A 16,953-nucleotide genomic window follows, 5' to 3' on the forward strand; every position below is an offset into this window, starting at 1 on the left:
AGGAGATTTGAAGACACCAATGAATATCACAGAGCTGTAAAGGAAATCCGACAGGAGCAAAGGGATGTCATGGAGAAGACACAATGACAAACGATATAGGAATACATAAAGAATGAAGATGTAACTGAAGAAACAAAGTAAACATGTATATGAGTTAGAGGAAACCATATCTACAAAGAAGATAAATAACCAGATGATTAGTAAACGTATATACACAGAACCAAGGTAGAGGAGTCACATAGAAGCTTACTGAAGTAGAAAATATAACACGGGTAAAGCGGCCATGTTGTAAAGATGGATGTCGGCTCTAAGTAAAAGTGAGCGAGAAGCTTGAAGGAGAAAGACCAGAGTTGCAAAACTGGCAGACGACGGAAAACTGATTTACACACCAACAAAGGATAGCTGTTGGCCAGATCTCAAAGATGTGTCCACCAATCGTGAGGGGGTTTATAGCCATCAACTTCTGGTGCCCTGCGACCACATTCACCTTCTGGTGTCAACGTGCGTGTGAAAGAGATCGGAGGACCAATCCCCCACCTCTGTTGTATGCATAAAGGAATTTACTCTCACACAATAACTGCGCCACAGGTATGATGAAAGACTTGTCTGATTATTTTAATCATATCTTTCGACTCCCGTGGAAGAGCCCTTTTGATAACGTGTTTCGTCACGTCTTGTGCCTTTTTCAAATCTGGGCAATTTGTGTTCCAAAAATCCTTTTTTTTTTTTAATTCAAGTTTTTGGTGGCAAAAGTTTCCCGGGTTCAATCCCAACTCAAAAGTCTCGTATCTCATCCGTCAGCGTTGGCTCTCCGATTATTGCAGAGTACAAAGGGATTCAACGAGGATAAACAATGTACACAGGATACATTTCTCTTAGATTAAGTAAATGAGCGTACATTTGTGAATGCTAAGTATTGAACAATTAAAGATGCACAAAGCATGTGAGATGAAGCAACCAAATCCCCAGAGGCCAAAGAGAGTCCTAACATTCAGGATAATTAAATCAAATAGTACTAAACAGAAAGGCGAGCTGGACAAAATCATGGTTTCTTCACACGTTTTGCAAGACCAGAAAACAAGGCCTATTCATAAGCTCCAGGCAAAGATAATGTACTTTAACTCCCCTTAAAGTTCCAGGGAAGAGAACATTCAGCAGGGTCAAGTACAAATAACCCTTGGCTGATGAGCGATGGTACACCTGTAGGATGCATCGTTTACGCTGAGGACCTGGCAATTCTGTATCAGACTGCTATCGGCTACAGCATAGCCGTGAAGCTTTGCGTGGATACATTGAGGGCAACGGTCTAAAAATTAACGTTGAAAAGTCTGACATTTTGGTGTTACGAAACTTGGGTGGCAGGAAACAAAAAAAAAAAAAAAAAAAAAAAAAAAAAAAAAAAGCTTTTTTTTCCCCGAGACTGGGAGACAAATCCATCAGAGTTGCGGGGATGCCAAAATATCTAGGAATGCGGGTGAAAATAACGATGCTCCCTGGTTAGCAGAATTAAAATATAGAGCCAAAAGCCTGATGGTGCAAGGTATAACACTACATAAGAAATACAGGAAGTGTTCTTTGATCCCGATTATTATATGTCATAAGCAGAAGGTTATACCGGTCCTAAGCTATGGGGCGGAGACCTCCCTAGCGCTATCATATAAAATATGGGACGTACTTGAGGGATCATTTTGGAGGAGAATTCTGGGCATCCCTAATTGTGTTCCAGTAGCAAATATGAGATCCGAGTTGGGACTCTTGTCAATGTACATCTGAGTTGGGACTACGCAAGGGTGGCTTGGAGTTCCCTGAATATTTACAGGAAAATATTCATGGAGGACAGTCCTCTCCAATTTGAAATCTTTGGTGCCAAGCCAAGATAAGGCCCAGATTGGGTTCTAGAGGCATGGTTCTCTTTATGCAAAGGCGTTTTAAAAAAACATTGATTCTTCAGAATGGTCCCTCGGCTATAACGCAAAGTGGGTTAAGCAGAAATGATGGTGTCTGGACTGTAGAGAGAATATGAGAAGCAGAATTGCAAGCTGCATCTCACATTGAGAGGTAACTTCAGATTTTTAAGTACGGTCCCAAAATATTTGATAAAATTCCCAAGTTCCAAACATAGAAATATTTTTAAAGGCTCAGGCTAAATATCCTGCACACAAGAGAAGTGTTTGTTAGACAACAGGATGGAGTTGCTGAGGCATTGTGTAGGTTCTGCAAAAGGAATCTAGAATCTATACAACACTTAGCACTCTATTGTCCAAGTTTGCGATCAAGGAGAATTTGGGGGAATATAATTGCTATGAAATCACATTTGAATGCTGATGAATGGTGGGATCGTTTTTATGAAGGTGATGATTTTAGGATGATTGTTATGGAGGAGATATTAGAATGAATTTTGTAAAGGGGTTTGCGTGAGGTTTTATGGTTACGGGTTAAATGGATTATAGTTCTGTTATTGTGTTTTTTTTTTCTTCCGTATCGGAGGTAAAAGTTAGTAAATAAAGATCAAGCAAACCACCTTAAAGTTAACTCCATCATACACTGCCAGCCAGTGGAGGGTCTTCGAGGCAGCTGAAACAGGAGTGCACCTATTCAAATGGCAGACAAGCCTAACTGCTGCATTTTGGGCCCTTTGCAGTCAGACGTTGCCAGAATTCCAGAAAGGAGGCTGTTGCAATAGCCCAAGTGTGAATTTACTAACAAACTTACTGCAATAGCACGATCACTACTGGGAGTAAACAGTAAGACTTAAACACAGGAAATACAACACTTCCCGTACTTGGCACTAACCTGGCTTTCGCTGCCCAGGTCATCTTGCCATATACAGCCCAGGTTTTTGATTTCGGGAGTGGATTTAAGATCAGCCCCCATGAAGTGTGGATTATGGGGGCACTTCACTACAGCAAGAACATGTTTTGGCCCAAATAGGGCAACCTGAGTCTTAACCGAATTATGCTGCAGTTACTTTCTGACATCCAGAGACCGACTTATTCATGACACAGGTTGATCCACAGGAATGTCATTGACATTTCCCATTTTGATGAACATCTGGGTGTCATTGTCATAGGAGTAGAAATTAACCCGATGACTCCTCAGAATGGTTATCAAAGGTCATCGATAAAGATTAAAGAGCAAGGGGGACAAAGAAGATTTGCAGAAAGCCACAACCCAAGGGAATGCAATCTTAAAAAAAAAAGCCCAACATTTTTACTGGTTTCAGGCAATATCCCCCACGAAAAATATCGCTGTATATATTGTCGTCAGGAACGGCCATAGGTGATCTTTTTAGTGGGGATAATATTTGGGATTATTGGTTGCGGGGGTGGGTGTCCCCCGCTCCCTTTAAAATAATATGGTGGTTGCGGGGGTGTCCCCCCGCAGGTTCCATGCCTTATCACCGCAAAAATATGGCGATATTTTTGGATGCCGATATTTTTGCGGGGATATTAACACATGGAACCTTTTTACCTGCCGACTTCAGGCTGAAAGGAAAGATCTAAACCAATTCATGGCATGTTCAGAGACATTCCCAATCTCTTTAAGACGACTAAGCAAAATCGAGTGATCAACCGTGTCAAAAGCTGAGGAGAGGTCCAACATCACCAGTAGGGAGAGGGCTCCTTCATCCGCAGGCCCCAACAAATCATCCTGTACTGCCAGAAGGACTGTTTTCGTTCCAAACCTCGGTCTAAATCCCAACTGAAGATAGAGGCGCAGAGAGCCTGACAGCAAGAGGAGTGTTGCAATGGTTGAGATGTCACAGGACAAAACTGGCAGCAACAGGTGCACACGCAACTGGTGCGTGCAGCCTGGGGATGCAGAAGACCTGAAAGGCAGTTGTCGGACAGCACGGGGCGCAGAGACTGCGGCGTAACACCTACACAGGAGATAATAAAGGGCAGTAAACTACCAACGTTACCACAAGGAAGGAGGCTGCGATTATAGGAATATATATATATATATATATATATATATATATATATATATATATATATATATATATATATATATATATATATATATATATATATGCTCTGCAGGTCAGCAGGATGAGGTAGATTCAGGAGCAAAGGGCACAATACTGCCATTGAGCGCTTTGGAGTCAGTGAGAGGTTTCTCAGGTGGGTCAAACTAATATACAAATTGTCTACCTCATGGGTAAGGATGGGCAACGCATATCGGATAAATGGAATATACAGGAGGGGCACGAAACAGGGGTGTCCACTACCACCCCTCCACCCACGTGGTTTTCATGAGCCTCTAGCAGCATTTCGGAGCTCTGAATAAAGGGTCGCTATATGCAAACATGCTCCTGTACGCCCAGAACCCGGAGAACATATCCTGGAGTTACTGGATAACTTCTCTGCTCTCTCAGGGAGGACAGTCAGCAGGAATAAATCCTGCATATTCCCGCTGGCAGGATGGGCTGGTTTAGATGAGGCATGCTTCCCGACCCTCGGGCTGAAGAGGGTGACTAGAGCGTTCGGGTATCTGAGCGTTAACATGTCACATGTAAAGGTGTCCAACGAACTAAAGATGGCTAGAGTAAGGGATGGAATTGAACCATTAGATTCTGGAAGAAACTGCCATTCTCAGTGATTGGACAGATAGCACTCACCATGATGGTGGTTCTTTAGTTATAGCACTTTATAAATCTCTCTCGCTCGCTTTCTCCCCCCTCTCCTTCCCTCCCCCCCTTGTGGACTCCGCACCAGTAGTTTGGCTCACGTGTGTCCATCAGGTGATCAAACTGTCGTTTGCTTCCTTGTTTTGGGAGGTTGGTATCTTTTCCGGTCTGGGGATTTGGACCGCAGACACTGCCAATGAGTTCCTCCTTATTTTCTTACCCCTGTCGCTCTTGTGATTTACCACACCCTCTTTGCTTTACCTCCTACTCTATTCTCTATTACTTCTGTACTATTTCGGATTATTTCTTTTAGGATTGCTGTCTTCTTACCAGTCTCTCACTTACCTCCATTCTGTGCTGCTGCCTTTGCTATTCAGTAGTGTTCGTTCTTCCTCCGACTCAGAACCTTCCGTTCTTAAATACTGGGCACTCGATCGTCTCAGATTCCTCCTTTTGCCCAAACTCCACAGAGTCTGCTGAGAGCCTTCACTGCACCATCAAGTCAGTCGTGTTCCACCACACAATTGTATCAGGACCTGATACTACATCTCCCAGAAGCCACTGCTCACCAATATACCAAACAGTGCGGCCTTATACTTCCCTACTTGCGATCCAACAACCAAGAACTCTTCTTCTGCGACCCCATGGGTTTTTTTGTGCCGTTGGCTTTTTCCCTGGTTTGGGGGTTTGGCTCCTCTGGGATCACCGAGTACAGGTTTTCAATCCTGCCAAGGAGGCCTCTGAGGGAGCCAGACCTTATTTTCACCACAAGAAGGAAAAGAAACCCAAAGAAAGAAAGCTCCAGGATCCTAAGAAGACTTCCTCCAGGCGAACACCCAAACACAGATATAGCTCCTTGGAATCCTCAGGTGAGAAGGTTCAGGAGGGTAGGCATCACCTTGGCCGATCTGACACTAGGCAGGGGTCCAAGTCCCAAGCTACACCCCTCTTGAAACGCCCAAAGTGGATAAATCTGTGGGCAGATTGTAATCAGCCACCATAATGACGTGCTCAAGCAGCTTAGGGTTGATTGGTTAAAAGAAAGAAAACGATTGGGGTACAACCCAACCAGAGCAACTAACTGATTAGGGTAGATTCAAAGCGCGCCATCCATCACCATTTGGCTGCTTAATATATACACATGTGCGCACACACGCAGTGATCCACGGCTACCATTTGCTGGTCACCAGGACAGAGTGGCCAGTGGAGTACCTGGGTAGCAGCTTACTTTTCCATGACCAGATGTGCAGAATTGCCCAACCGCCCCACCTGTGGCCGGACACTTACATTTTGTGCAGTACATGAGCGATGGCAACTCCGCCGGTCAGATCCTGGTAAGTGGCACATGGGCAGGGCACCTGGAAGGTCTGCAGCTAAAAAAGAAAAAGAAGACTGTTAAGTCTGGGTCACGTAAATCCACAACACTGAGCGCAGACACATGTAACAATGTTTGCAGCATGCGCTGGTCAAGTCATACACATGAACCCTCAGTGATTGACAAAGGTCGACTTAACACTATACTTTGCGACCTCGATTACTGCTTGGGAGCCCCCACTGATTCCAATAAGGAGACGTGCCGGAGTCTGCAGGAGAGATACAGGCACTTCTGAGCACCATCTCTGGCCTGTGGTGCACCCATCAATTCTACAAGGCACAGGAGTCCCTAATGGGCGCACAAATGCATTTGCCGTTATCCATTTTAGGAGTTCTCCAAGTAGACCTCCCTCGATATACCAAGCCACCTTGAAAAGGCTCGGTGAAGGTTTCAAAACCCCATCCCTTCTAAATAATTACAACAGTGCAGCAGCTAATGCCACCATGGAATTCTACAAAAAGGCCCCCCCCCCCCCGTTTCACATCTTTCCTGGTTCCAGTTCCAATGCACACCAATCATGTCCAGGTCTGTTCTATACTCTGGCCTGGTAGACAGATGTATAGAAGGCCAAGCTATATTTCGACAGGGAAACTCTGGGGAGCTGTGGCTCTGCACCAATAGTCCACAGAGAGCTAACCCTAACTTCAAGTGTCCTTCCCCAAGGTGTCTGGGGCCTTATGCCCAGAATTTCACGAAAGTTCCAATCAAAAACCTGGGCTGTATATGGCAAGGTGAAGATGGGGGGGGGGGGGAGGAAATGAAGGTAGGTGGGGTCCAGTGAACAGTTCCAAGGGTTAGAGGACAATGTATTCTAACTAATAGAAGTGTCCAACTTTCGGAATGCTTGCACCAGCAAGCAATGGTAAAACCAAGGTATTCTTCGTTTTCTAAAGGTTTTGTACAAAGGTTTTAAAAGGAATATAGGGGCAGGGAAAATCTGTAAATGCCCTCCCCACCCCCATACTCTTCTCCACACTTGGCAGGTCAATGGAAGAGGGTCAGAGGTTGCTTTTCCAGCCATTAGTCACAGTCCCCAATTCACAGGGGTTGCAGGTCCGAGCTGATCTCCGGTTGGTGTCTTTCTCTGGTGCAAGGACTCTCGCATGAATACAGCAAAACTCGATGCAGGCCCCCCTCTCATGACTGGCCCGAAGGGCCTCAATTGTCGCAGTCAGCCTCTCCGTCCTATCTCGGGTACCCTTGAAGCTAGGATACCGATATTTCACTGAGGCGAGTCTTGTAGGACAAGCCGAGGATCCCCAAAGTTCCAGGTCGAAACTCGGAACAACGATGTCAGCAGCACAGTAGCCCAAACGCAGAGCTGGTCAGCCACAGGATGGTCCCAGGACACTTCCGAAGGCTATTCTTTGACAGGCACCGAACAGACGTCAGAAATTGCGGTTCCCTCCACTCTAAGGGGTCACAGCTCACTTGCAGGACTGAAGATCACAAGCAAGACAGGGCTCCACCAGGACAGCAGCAGAAGTTGGTTGCCAGGCCTCCTTCAGTCGGGTCTCCGCTCTCTTCACGGGTCTCACAGAGGAGACGAGAGCCTAGAGAGAGCGAGCCGAGAGAGAGAGAGAGCGAGCCGAGAGAGAGAGAGAGCGAGCCGAGAGAGAGAGAGAGCGAGCCGAGAGAGAGAGAGAGCGAGCCGAGAGAGAGAGAGAGCGAGCCGAGAGAGAGAGAGAGCGAGCCGAGAGAGAGAGAAAGAGCACGAGAGAGAGAGTCCGAGAGAAAGAGCACGAGAGAGAGAGCCCGAGAGAAAGAGCCCGAGAGAAAGAGCATGAGAGAAAGAGCACGAGAGAAAGAGCACGAGAGAAAGAGCACGAGAGAAAGAGCACGAGAGAAAGAGCACGAGAGAAAGAGCACGAGAGAAAGAGCACGAGAGAAAGAGCACGAGAGAAAGAGCACGAGAGAGAGCCGAGAGAAAGAGCACGAGAGAGAGCCGAGAGAAAGAGCACGAGAGAGAGCCGAGAGAAAGAGCGAGAGAGAGCGAGAGAGCGCGAGAGAGAGCGAGAGAGAGAGCGAGAGAGAGCGAGAGAGAGAGCGAGAGAGAGAGCGAGAGAGCACCACTGGCGGGAGCATTCATGTATACGGCTCAGACACACTGAAACCAGTTTGTGGATTGGGACCAGACAGTCCCAGCCCACATCTTGCCAGCAAAAAACACACAGCCCTCCAGTAGCCCGCCAAAAGCTTCCACTTTCCCGGGCACCGTTAGTCCATATAAGGATTTTTCTGGCCTATCAGCCCAGGTAGAAGGCTAAAGAACAAGATGGCCAAAGGACAAGCGAAAAACCATGTGTTACGGCCATATTTTGACACTAGCCAGTTAGTAGCCAAACGCGTCTAAATTGCGGTATGGCTAAAACAAAAAGAGCCAGAAAATGATAAAAGGTGACTGCTGCCACCAGCCGGTCCATTTAGCACACCTAGAGTAACCAAAAATCCTTTGTGTTACTAGGGAAAAACAAAGTGCACCCCATTGTACTGCACAGTACAATGATAAAAAGTTACAAGTGATAACAAGTTACTAAAAGTAGTACAAAGTAGCAAGACTAAGGGGAAATAAAATGCCCTAGTACTAACAGCTTGAAGGACATGTCCGTTTCCACATAACAGATGAGCAAGAGACAGTGTAATACTGTACAAAGTATAGGTCAGGAAAAAAAAATAAAGCAAAACGTTTGGGAGTCCATAAAAATGGAAGGAAAGGTGCAGTAAAGAAAAATCTTTAACAAGGTCCTTGGATGAGGCCCAAAAAAAAAAAGGGGGGGAAAAAGCGAAAACCTAATCAAACTAGCAGAGACGGTCTCTGCAGAAGAACACACATTGACAAGGAAGCGAAGCTTGCTCTAACCGGTGCTGTAGATCGCTCACACAAATAAGTACGTACAGCTGCTGCCTGCACGCCCTGTGTGGGACACGTGTAGCGATGCTGCCCGTCTAGGAAGATTGCACTTGTGTGCTTGTGTGCTTGTTCAATCCCGTACTCGCTGGGGCGCTTCTCTTATGTGCACTGGGTGCAATTGAAGTTTGCAGTTAATAGCTAGCAGGAATGCTTGCATTGTTGCCGCCTGTCGAGATGTGGGGAGAGCTTGCCTGTTGTGGGTTTTTCGCTGGACACTGTTCTTTGTAAGGGGAGCAGAATGTTGCTGCTCTGGTTACACCAGTGCTGAACGTAAAGCACTGTGCGCACTGCTGCTACCCGTGCGGGAAGTTTGCACGGTTATTCTGGCCTAGTTAGGTTTCTGTTCGAGAAGGCCCCTGCTGCGGCCCCTGTTCAAAATGTACATGACACATGCAAACTTTTACCATCTGGAATTAAGCTTGCACGGGTTTGTGTACGCTAAGTGATGTTTCCAATGCTGTACCGGTATCCCAGTGTAGCTTAAGCTTGCCCACTACTGCCGCCCCCGAGGGAAGCTTGCACTGCTACTGCAATGATATACCCATTCTGAAGGTAAACGAAATGTCCACACTGCTGGTAGCTGCGAGAAGGCTGCCATGCCGCTGCCTGCATTTTAGGTGTGTGTGTGTGAGTGGAGTTTGCACTGTTTTAGGCCCCATCCTGGGGCAGGGTAGCTATCGCAGCTGCTGTCCATCAAGGGCCTTTTTAGAAATCAATATTAGGGGGACAAACTGGGATGGGGGGAGGGGGAATTGGAGATGTGACAATTGAGAGGCAGGTTGGAGGCACAAACAAATAGTGATCAACGGGCCAAACAGGTTAAACCAATATTTTACTAAGCGGTTTGTAATATTAAAAATGTGACATTATGCAAGCAAAAAAGGCATACTACATCCTGAAACTGAAGCAAAAAAAAAAAAACTGTTCATGCGTCTTCCATAAAGCAGGTATCACCAAAAACTGGGCAGACAAACCCAACAACATAAAGGGTAGCCAACACATGTAGCAACCTCACAGAGGCTGACCGGCCCCCGCAGGGGGCGCTAGAGGGACAGCCTACATAGCGGGCTGTCCCTTCTGGCCACCCCCTTCCGGTCGCGGGTCAGGCCTCTCTCCTCTGAAGGGGAAGAGGCGTTGCCAGGGGGACCTGGCTTCCGGTCAGGTCCCCCTGCGGACACTTATCAGGGCGGGAGCTGCTGGCCATCAGTCTCTTTGCCCAGCAGCTCCCGCCCAGTGTTTCTTGGACACAGGACAGAGAAGGTTCCACCTGTCCATACCTCACATAATGAAAGGTTTAGTCTGCGCTGTTGAGCCACCTATCTAAAGTGGAAAGGATCAGAATGACGGCAATTGTTTTTTTTACCCCTAGGCCAAATGGTCGTACTATTTATTGATGAGTCCGTAGCCCAAAAACTGCTGTCCACGCACCTCATTCACAAGTAGGATTAAGAAAAAAAATGGTTAAATTAAAAAAAAGTAGATTAGCTAGTAAGTATTTTGTGGCAATTCCGTCACTTAATCCAATACTTTAGATATCTAAACCTAATTAAAATGTAGTAATCAGCTTTGGAAAACTGAGAAGACCTACCAGAAAAGTGAGTGATATTAAGCCTCTCCTGATCTAGAACAGTGTAGTGTGTGGTAGGCGTTCCCCTAACCATCCCCCCATGTGTATGTCTACCGGTTCCGGTGTCCCGTTTACTTTCGTCAGGAGGAAGATTATATATATATATATATATATATATATAAGTTCAGAAGTTGGATGGCTTCTGAGAATGCTGCATTTTCTTCTTTTTCCTTGGAATTGTGGTTTGGTTTCTTCTTGCGTTTCCTTTTTTATCCATTTGTATATGAATGTATTTTTGTTAAAGGTTTGAAATAAAACAATTAAAAAGCCTTTTCTGTACTTGAACAGCGTGCAATTCAGAAAGATCTCACCTTGTTTTTCAGATTGTGGACATGCAAAGAGCTCCGTCAGTCTGAAACTATGTTCTCACCCTCTTGGGAGGGCTGCAGATGTCTTGAGCTCATACCAATGGCATGTTTGGTCGGTTCCCGTTTCTGGCCTTCGCCAAACATGCCCAGCCTCTCTGGCCTGGGCTATTGGCTTTCCTTCCCTGGTGAGCAGCGCCGACCACATCCACGTCTGAATCACCTCCGGAACTGGCAGATGCTCCAATCCCTCGCGAAGGCGCGACATGGCGGACACGAGTGGTCAGCGAGCGAAAAATCGACACATTCCTACTGCGGCTGTCAGCTGAAGCTCTGGCTACACCCACGGGGCGACTGCCAGCCCAACACCAGACGGACCCAAAGCTTAACTACTGGCCATTTCGCTTTTAAAAGCTAGGAAATCACGACACTAGAGCGGCAGAGTATTGTGTGCTGCCCCCCCCCCCCCATCTTCCACAGCCAAATTGCCGATTGCAACAGCCTTCACGTCGGCAGCACCAGCTCCTCATGGATCCTTATTACTCGGCATAATTGTGTACACTTAAATGTCCCTTTTCTAGAGCATAGTGGGGGCCGTTACAAGAGCAAGCCCGTTGGTAAAACGCAAAGCAATGGAATGGGTAAAAAATAAAGAGAAAGTAAAAATGTTGGAACATTAACTCACCCTTTAGTTTGATGGTTCATGTTTTGCGCGTTTGCCATGTTGATGAGCTTTCCCTCCCCGACCTCTAGGTGAGCTGCACGCTCCACCAATGCTTTATTATGACAATACAAAGGTGGTAACAGCTCGGGCCAAGGTTAAAGGCCCAGGGCACAGCAAGGGCCTGCGCTGGCACCACCCAATCTGACCTGCCTGTTTGGGTGTTATTGCCATTACCACCCCAGATTTCTAACCCACAAACCCGAGGGTGCCGATACCAATTTGTTTAAATTAAAGGGAGGCTTCGCAGCGTCCAGTTCATTCAAAGAAAATACATACTTAATATGGCCACCATTGTAATCAAAGAGCTGGATATGGACAGAAAATAGCGCATGGGTCTTGGAAGCAAGACATCGGTGCAGCACAAGTTCGAATCCTGACACCGCGTTTAGAAACGCTGGTATGAAGCACATTATAAAAAAAATAATAATTATAATATTTATCTGTGTGCTACAGGTTATTACTAAATAAGATCAAGTCTACCACTACTAACCAGGTCTACCTGATGCTATCAAAATAATCCACGACAGTCAGAAGAAAAAAGAAAGAAATACACACCACAGTACCGAGGAGTTTAGTGGATCCCCTGCCTCCCACACCAGAAACACTGAAGCTGCTCCTCTTTAGTTAGAGCAAACACTCAGAAAAGAAAAATGAAGTTATAAACATGTGAGAATAGAGAAAGAAAATCGAATCCTTCGATAGACCATCCAAATCCCTGAAAATAGCTACAAGAAATATTGTCAGCAGGTAAACTGGCTGATCCTCAAAATTTTAAACGTAGGTGCAACATAATTATTTGCAGAATTTCTTTTAACGAGCAACCTACAGAAGAGTCCAAGAAAATCTGAAGCAACCTCTAGAAATCCAACAAGCACACTGGCTCCCATCGTGAGAAGTGGGGCGCTCCGCCTTTTCATCCAAACCAAGAGCAAAACATGGCATGCTTTCGTCTATAACAAGTCATCGCCACATTAAAAACGCATCAAAGACGGCCACAGGTAAACTGGAAAGTAAACCGCTGCTTCACCAAAAGGAAGGAAGAAAAAAAAAAAACAGCAACCATGGCACGACTTCTGGCTCCACGACTTAGAACAAGAATCAAGCACAATGGCAGGACTACTGCACACCAGAACCACGTTGTCGTTTACCAAGAAGTCCTCCCACCTCAAAGAAGACTGAAAAATAGGGGCAGGGTGTGAACTTTTAAGCTGCTCACTGACTAACGCAGTGGGGGGCCAACCTTCAGCCCGTTGGTCATGGTCCAACCAATTCTACCTCTACAGCTGCAAACAGATCATCATGCTAAGTGATGAAAACACGTGGAACTCGTCACTTGGGGATCACAACATACCCTTACATCAGACGTGTGCAACATGTGGCTTTCCAGATGTTTTGGACTACACATCCCCTGATCCCTCACCATTGACTATGCTGGCTAGGAATGGTGTTATTTTTAGTCCAACACATCTGGAGAGCCAAATGGTACAGAATCGGTCGATTTTTGTGCATATTACGGATTTGTCCGCACATGGACCGGTGTATGCATTGTGTGCATACATGCATAAGGGTGAATGTGTTCACGCAAAGGGATGTAGATGAAGAGCACTTAACAAGAAGATGCAGCTTAAATGTTTAAATGGCAGTTCCTGAGCAGTCAAGCATTTATTCTAAAACCAGTTAATTCATTCTCTAGGCATGCAGTAAACTATTTAGGGAATGTCACCAACTGCTTATTCACCTACATTCCTGTATAGGGCTTACTTAATGCTTAAATAAGGCATTTTGGAAACGGTTAGCTTGCTTCGTCAGTGCTTAAGAAACGCCTTTCATTATGACAAGGGTAATAATTACAGCCTAGATTTAGGTGTGCAGAGAGTTAGTTCAACTTCTTATCCTATTTGAGTTTTCAATGATTGCTCAGTCGCATGGCCAGACTGACATTACATAACCACGCATAATACCATCTTTGTTTCAGTCCTGCTGTTCTCCATTGTTTAAGTTTCCTTAAGTTAAGCTTTATTGTAAGTCTCTTTAAGATGGTACAGAGCGAACCACTGGGTCCCATCACCCAGGCTGACTTGACCCAACTGACTCAGGCTGGAACCTTGACACATCATTCACATCCAAATATTCTACTGCATCACATCAACATTCTCTCCGCACATACATACATACATACCAAACACGATACAACAGTAAGGAAAATTCAGAGATGCATAGTTACAGACGAATGAATGATTATATGATCAATTAAAATTACAGCTCTAACAGTTCTATTTGTTTATACACAGGGATGATATCTAAGATTTGATTAGCAGGCGCTAAAAACAGCTCCTGGACAACAAATGTCACCTGGAAGGTAGGGAATACCTCTCAGAATTCAGGGCAAGATACATAGCGTGCTGCAAATTAGCTTGTGCATGAGATGAAAATGTTCCATTTTGTCCATTAAGCATGTTCCATTATGCTTTCAATACCCCCTTTATTTTGTATTCATTGGGCATTTATAGAGCGCTTTACACCAACGCGCAGTACATTGAAGTTACAGTACAATAAAAATAAAGATTCATTACAAGCATTTTAAATGAGAGAGTTAGGACTTGAGAAGATAGTTCCTTACAAAAGTACCGAATGAAGAGTAAAAATTAGTAGAACGTATGGGGAAGGGAGAGAATTCCGGTGGTCCGGGGCAAGAAGAGAAAATGAACGGAATCAGGATTGGTCACATGGAGGGTGAGGGACAGATAATAGAAACAGACAGAGTGAAGGGAGCCCCATAGAGGGATTTGAACAAAATGCAAAGAAAGTTAAATATCAGCCAAGAGGAGACGGAAAGCCAACCAAGCAAAGACGGTGAAATGAAATCTCAGGGCTTGGGGACCGAATAGCTGGTACAGAAGGTGAAAAGAAGAGAAGAATTGACAATGGAGTTAAACAGGGCCAAATGCGAGAAGGAAGACCAAGAAAATAGAACAGTAAAGAAGGCGAGGATATATAAGATGAGACCAGGAGTTTGGAAGCACCAAAGGTCAGAAAAGAATAAGCATTGAGAATATTAAACAGATGGACGTGGCAAGAACGGGAGATAGTAGAGATGTGAAGGGAAAAGGATAGATCTATGTCAAGGTAGACGCCGAGATTATGAGCAGTGCTGGAAAGAGATAAAGAACGAAGGAAAGAAAAAGACAGGAGTGAGGGGGAGGGTGGGGGAATAGTAGTGGCAGGGAAGACGAGAAAGGTTTTAGATGAGTTCAAGACCAAGAAGTGGTCTGACATCCAACCGGATTGCAAATAGTAAGTTCAATTAATCGTGAATAGCCAGAATAAAAGGAGAAGGAGAGAAAAAGTGTCCTCATCATAAGAGTGGTGAGAAATCCCAAAGAACAAAATAATTGCAGCAAGCAGAGAAGTATAAAATGAAAGGGGCCAATAAGAGCCTTTGGGGATGCCATGGAGAATAGGAAAGGTTTCGGAGGAGAAACCAGCCCAGGTGACAGGAAGTACGGTTAAAAAGATAAGAATGAAACCAAGCAAGAACAGAGTCAGCAAGCCCATAAGAAGACAGAACAGGGTTCGAAATTGAATAGAGCTGGGAGCGATTTGAGCTCCTGTTTCGATCCTACGAGTGCCTGGTTAGCTAGAAACCAACAGCTACCAGAATCTACTTCGGCTTCCCAGGCCAGCTGGTGCATTGCAAACATGCATATGCAACATTTTGTAACATGCTGTAAAATCAATGAAGAGAATTAAAAAAATATAACAATAATTTGAGTATTTAAGAATTGGGACACAGAGTACACAAACGCAGTGAATGATAAATATTGGATAAAAAGTTTAAGTGTGCATCTCATGTTTAAGTTAGATTTGCAGTGTGCTGGGTACCCGCGCCTGGTTCCCCAGCAGTACCTCCTGCTTCCGGTGTGATGCCCACCCAGGAGCTGGTTTTAGCTCCTGCCGATTGGGTTCAAAATGAAGACTCAAAGCATGATCAACGGTAGGCAAACGCAGCAGACAAGTCTAAAAGTATAAGACGAGAATAATGTTTGGTGTAACAGGCAGAGAGCAAGGAATCAAACAGAGCAGTCTCAGTGGAGTGACAAGGATGAAAGTCAGGAGAGAGGGAAGGATAGAATCATTAACAAAAAAGGTAGAAGCCAGAGTATAGACTATTCGTTCAAGCAGTTTAGAAAGGGTAGGGAAGAGGGGAAATTGGATGGAAATTAGAAGGAAGGGAGGGGTAAAGAGATGGTTTCTTGAGAATAGGGAGAACAGAAGGAAAGATGGATTTGAACTAAAGGAATTAAAGGAGAGTGGTAAGATGGGAAACAAGAGAAGGATGAACTTTGGGTATTAGAAGGTGAAACAGTGGGATGGGAGCAAGTCAGAAGAAGAGGTCTCCAATTTAGTTATGTGGTAAAAGATTAATGTGGTGTGGGGGAGAAGCAAAGGAAAAGGATGATGGAACAATAGCTACACGGAGAAACAACAACTTTAGTAGAAAAAATAGTTGCAAGGTCAGAAGCAGCGAGCAGAATGGAGGGAATGATCAGGGATTGGGAGGCATAAGTAGATGAGATTGAAAAACGCATGGGGTGAGCAGGCTTGGCATGCAGATGGTCAGAGTAGTAAGTACGTTTAGCTGCAAGGAGCACCTCATTGTAGAGAATTATAGGATGAGAAAGAGGGAATCAGACTCAGAGGGATTTGCAACACCAATGCTCCTGACGAAGAACTCGCCACATTGAGCAGAGATGAGAGGCAAGGTTGAGGGGGTTTGCGAGAGGGAAAGAAGGAAGAGGCCGGATAGAGGTTATCAAGAGAAGAGGAGAGAGAAGCTGCAGCATCGTCAGCAGACAGAGCAAAGAATGCACAATGAGACGGAAGAGCAGAAATGCAAGATGAAACAAATACAGGAGTATGGAACGCACAGAGATCATAACAGAAGTAGGTGGTCACCTCTGAACCAGCTAGATAAGGTGGAATAGGCGGAGGAACAATAGAGAAAGATGGTGATTAGAGGAATAAACATGCAAAGCAGATACAGGAGAGCTCAGTAATGAAAAGACGAATATAAGATCCAGACTGGAGCAGGAAACATGGGAAGGGGAGTGGGAAGAGCAGAGAGGTGGTAGAAAACAAGCGTGGCAAGAAATGGAAGTGAAGAATGAACGGAAGAAAGATGAAGATTAAAGTCACCTAAGAGTATGAGCGGAGTAGAAGAAGGTATAACAGCAGAGATAAAGGCTTCAATAGCCTCAAAGAAAGTAACAGCCAAACCCAGAGGTCAATAAACAAATAGAAAAAGTAAGAATACAAGTTTACAAAAAGGTAGTTAAGGAATATTCAAAAGACGGAAAGGTAAGGAGAGAAGGTGAAGGAGC

General features: G+C 45.1%; 1 protein-coding gene across 2 annotated transcripts in view; it reads right to left on the reverse strand.

The window, feature by feature from the left end:
- HOOK2 (hook microtubule tethering protein 2) overlaps positions 1-16,953 on the reverse strand; it is a 595,676-nt gene that overhangs the window by 486,961 nt on the left and 91,762 nt on the right. For both annotated transcript variants that reach the window (XM_069604124.1, XM_069604123.1), the window contains exon 2: positions 5,918-6,003. In XM_069604124.1, the coding sequence (XP_069460225.1) occupies positions 5,918-6,003 (86 nt within the window). The remainder of the gene's footprint in view (positions 1-5,917; positions 6,004-16,953) is intronic.

This window comes from Ambystoma mexicanum, chromosome 3q (genome assembly GCF_040938575.1).
Source record: "Ambystoma mexicanum isolate Mex_15411 chromosome 3q, UKY_AmexF1_1, whole genome shotgun sequence".
NCBI classification, from domain to species: domain Eukaryota; kingdom Metazoa; phylum Chordata; class Amphibia; order Caudata; family Ambystomatidae; genus Ambystoma; species Ambystoma mexicanum.